Source organism: Acipenser ruthenus, chromosome 56 (genome assembly GCF_902713425.1).
Source record: "Acipenser ruthenus chromosome 56, fAciRut3.2 maternal haplotype, whole genome shotgun sequence".
Classification (NCBI taxonomy): Eukaryota; Metazoa; Chordata; class Actinopteri; order Acipenseriformes; family Acipenseridae; genus Acipenser; species Acipenser ruthenus.
The window spans coordinates 6,163,454-6,165,953 of record NC_081244.1 but is presented as its reverse complement, the minus strand read 5'-3'; the positions used below and the strand labels follow the sequence as shown (position 1 = coordinate 6,165,953).

At 50.7% G+C, this 2,500-nt stretch overlaps 1 protein-coding gene across 4 annotated transcripts in view; it reads left to right on the top strand.

Annotated features, from left to right (window-relative positions):
* The window catches only part of LOC117404384 (metabotropic glutamate receptor 6), a 20,099-nt gene that overhangs the window by 12,368 nt on the left and 5,231 nt on the right, over nucleotides 1-2,500 (top strand). For all 4 annotated transcript variants that reach the window (XM_059017500.1, XM_059017498.1, XM_059017499.1 and 1 more), the window contains 3 exons: nucleotides 149-349; nucleotides 1,125-1,264; nucleotides 1,918-2,500. The exon at nucleotides 1,918-2,500 is cut by the window's right edge and continues 41 nt beyond it. In XM_059017500.1, coding sequence (XP_058873483.1) covers nucleotides 149-349; nucleotides 1,125-1,264; nucleotides 1,918-2,500 — 924 coding nt within the window. The remainder of the gene's footprint in view (nucleotides 1-148; nucleotides 350-1,124; nucleotides 1,265-1,917) is intronic.

Below are 2,500 nucleotides of genomic sequence, written 5' to 3'. Positions count from 1 at the left end.
CAGTGAAAGGAAACTTCAGTTCTGCCTAAATCCTCGTTGTCTCTGCTCCTTCATACAGAGAAATACAGACGTAAATAATGTAGTCTCTCTTCCCCTCGCTCTCTCTCTCTCTCTCTCTCTCTCTCTCCCGCTCCCTCTCTCCGGGCAGGGGAAGAGCGGATCAGCCGAGACACCCCGTACGAGCAGGAGGGGAAGGTGCAGTTTGTGATCGACGCGGTGTACGCCATGGCCCACGCCCTGCACAGCATGCACCTGGACCTCTGCCCCGGTGCCACAGGCGTCTGCGAGAAGATGGACCCGGTGGACGGGCAGCAGCTGCTCAGCTACATCCGTGCCGTCACCTTCAACGGTGAGCCGCTCAGCATCTCACGCTAGGGGTACCCGCAATCGCCCATGGGAAGGTATTAAATAAATCCAGTTTCGAAAACAAGAACAGCTGTCCTTCCCTCGCCTTTACAATGACGATTAAGTTCCGCACCGAAAAACTGAGCAGTTAACGGGATCGCTATGGCAGTAAAAATGTCAGCGACTAGATCAGACCCAGCGTGTGTTTCCCCCTCCTGCTCAGCTAGCTTAAAGACGTTTGCCATTGAATTTATGAAGTTTCTTTCAGTGTTTCTATTGAAGACGCTGAGAAAGACTTCTAGTGGAAACGTTTGCCGTTGAATTTATGAAGTTTCTTTCAGAGTTTCTATTGAAGACGCTGAGAAAGACTTCTAGTGGAAACACTTGCCATTGAATTTATGAAGTTTCTATTGAAGACGCTGAGAAAGACTTCTAGTGGAAACGCTTGCCATTGAATTTATGAAGTTTCTTTCAGTGTTTCTATTGAAGACGCTGAGAAAGACTTCTAGTGGAAACGCTTGCCATTGAATTTATGAAGTTTCTATTGAAGACCCTGAGAAAGACTTCTAGTGGAAACGTTTGCCGTTGAATTTATGAAGTTTCTTTCAGTGTTTCTATTGAAGACGCTGAGAAAGACTTCTAGTGGAAACGTTTGCCATTGAATTTATGAAGTTTCTATTGAAGACGCTGAGAAAGACTTCTAGTGGAAACGTTTGCCATTGAATTTATGAAGTTTCTTTCAGTGTTTCTATTGAAGACCCTCTCTTGTGTTTGTGCAGGCAGCGCTGGGACTGCGGTCATGTTCAATGAGAATGGAGACGCTCCAGGACGCTATGACATCTTCCAGTACCATCTCTCCAACACCTCCACACCCGGCTACAGAGTCATCGGACAGTGGACTAACCACCTGCGGCTGAACGTGAGTCTCCCATTATTATTATTATTTATTTCTTAGCAGACGCCCTTATCCAGGGCGACTTACAATTGTTATAAGATATCACATTATTTTTACATACAATTACACATTTATACAGTTGGGTTTTTACTGGAGCAATCTAGGTAAAGTACCTTGCTCAAGGGTACAGCAGCAGTGTCCCCCACTGGGGATTGAACCCACGACCCTCCGGTCAAGAGTCCAGAGCCCTAACCACTACTCCACTATTCCAAATGATTTGTGTTTTTGTATTTGGCCCATCAGAGTTTGGCTGACTGTGCTTTTCAGAAGGAGGAGAGAGAGAGAGAGAGAGAGAGAGAGAGAGAGAGAGAGAGAGAGAGAGAGAGAGAGAGAGAGAGAGAGATCTCAGTAGTTATGTGGGTTCGAGGGGGAAGGAGATAGGCGAGGGAGAGGGAGAGGTAGAGAGGGAGAGAAAGAGAGAGAGGTCTGGCTTATTATTATTATTGTTATTATAGTAAAAACAGGAATGGATCACACTGCTATGCAATGGGAGTCTCATTTTAGTTTCCCTGAATTCCTGTTACCCGGATCACTGATGAAGCTAGTAGTCTTATCTCAGTAGAGCCCCGTGTAAGAGTGCAGTCTCAGGGCGCTGACGCATGCATTACCTCACGCAGGTGGAGGACATGCAGTGGTCGGGCGGCGAGCGGGCGACCCCCGACTCCGTGTGCAGCTTCCCCTGCAAACCGGGGGAGCGCAAGAAGATGGTGAAGGGGGTGGCGTGCTGCTGGCACTGCGAGCTGTGTGACGGGTACTGCTACCAGGCGGACGAATTCACGTGCGACACCTGCCCCTTCGACATGCGCCCGACCGCGAACCGCACAGCCTGCCGCCCCACGCCCATCGTCAAGCTGGAGTGGCACTCGCCCTGGGCCCTGCTGCCCATGTTCCTGGCCATCCTGGGCCTCCTGGCCACCTCGTTGGTCATCGGCACCTTCGCGAGGTTCAACGACACGCCCATCGTGCGAGCGTCCGGCCGAGAGCTCAGCTACGTGCTGCTCGCCGGCATCTTCCTGATCTACGGCATCACTTTCCTGATGATCGCTGAGCCGGGGGACGTGGTGTGTGCGTTCCGCAGGCTCTTCCTGGGTTTGGGGATGTGCATCAGCTACGCGGCTCTGCTCACCAAGACCAACCGCATCTACAGGATCTTCGAGCAGGGCAAAAAAGCCGTCACCCCACCCAGGTTTATCAGCCCCG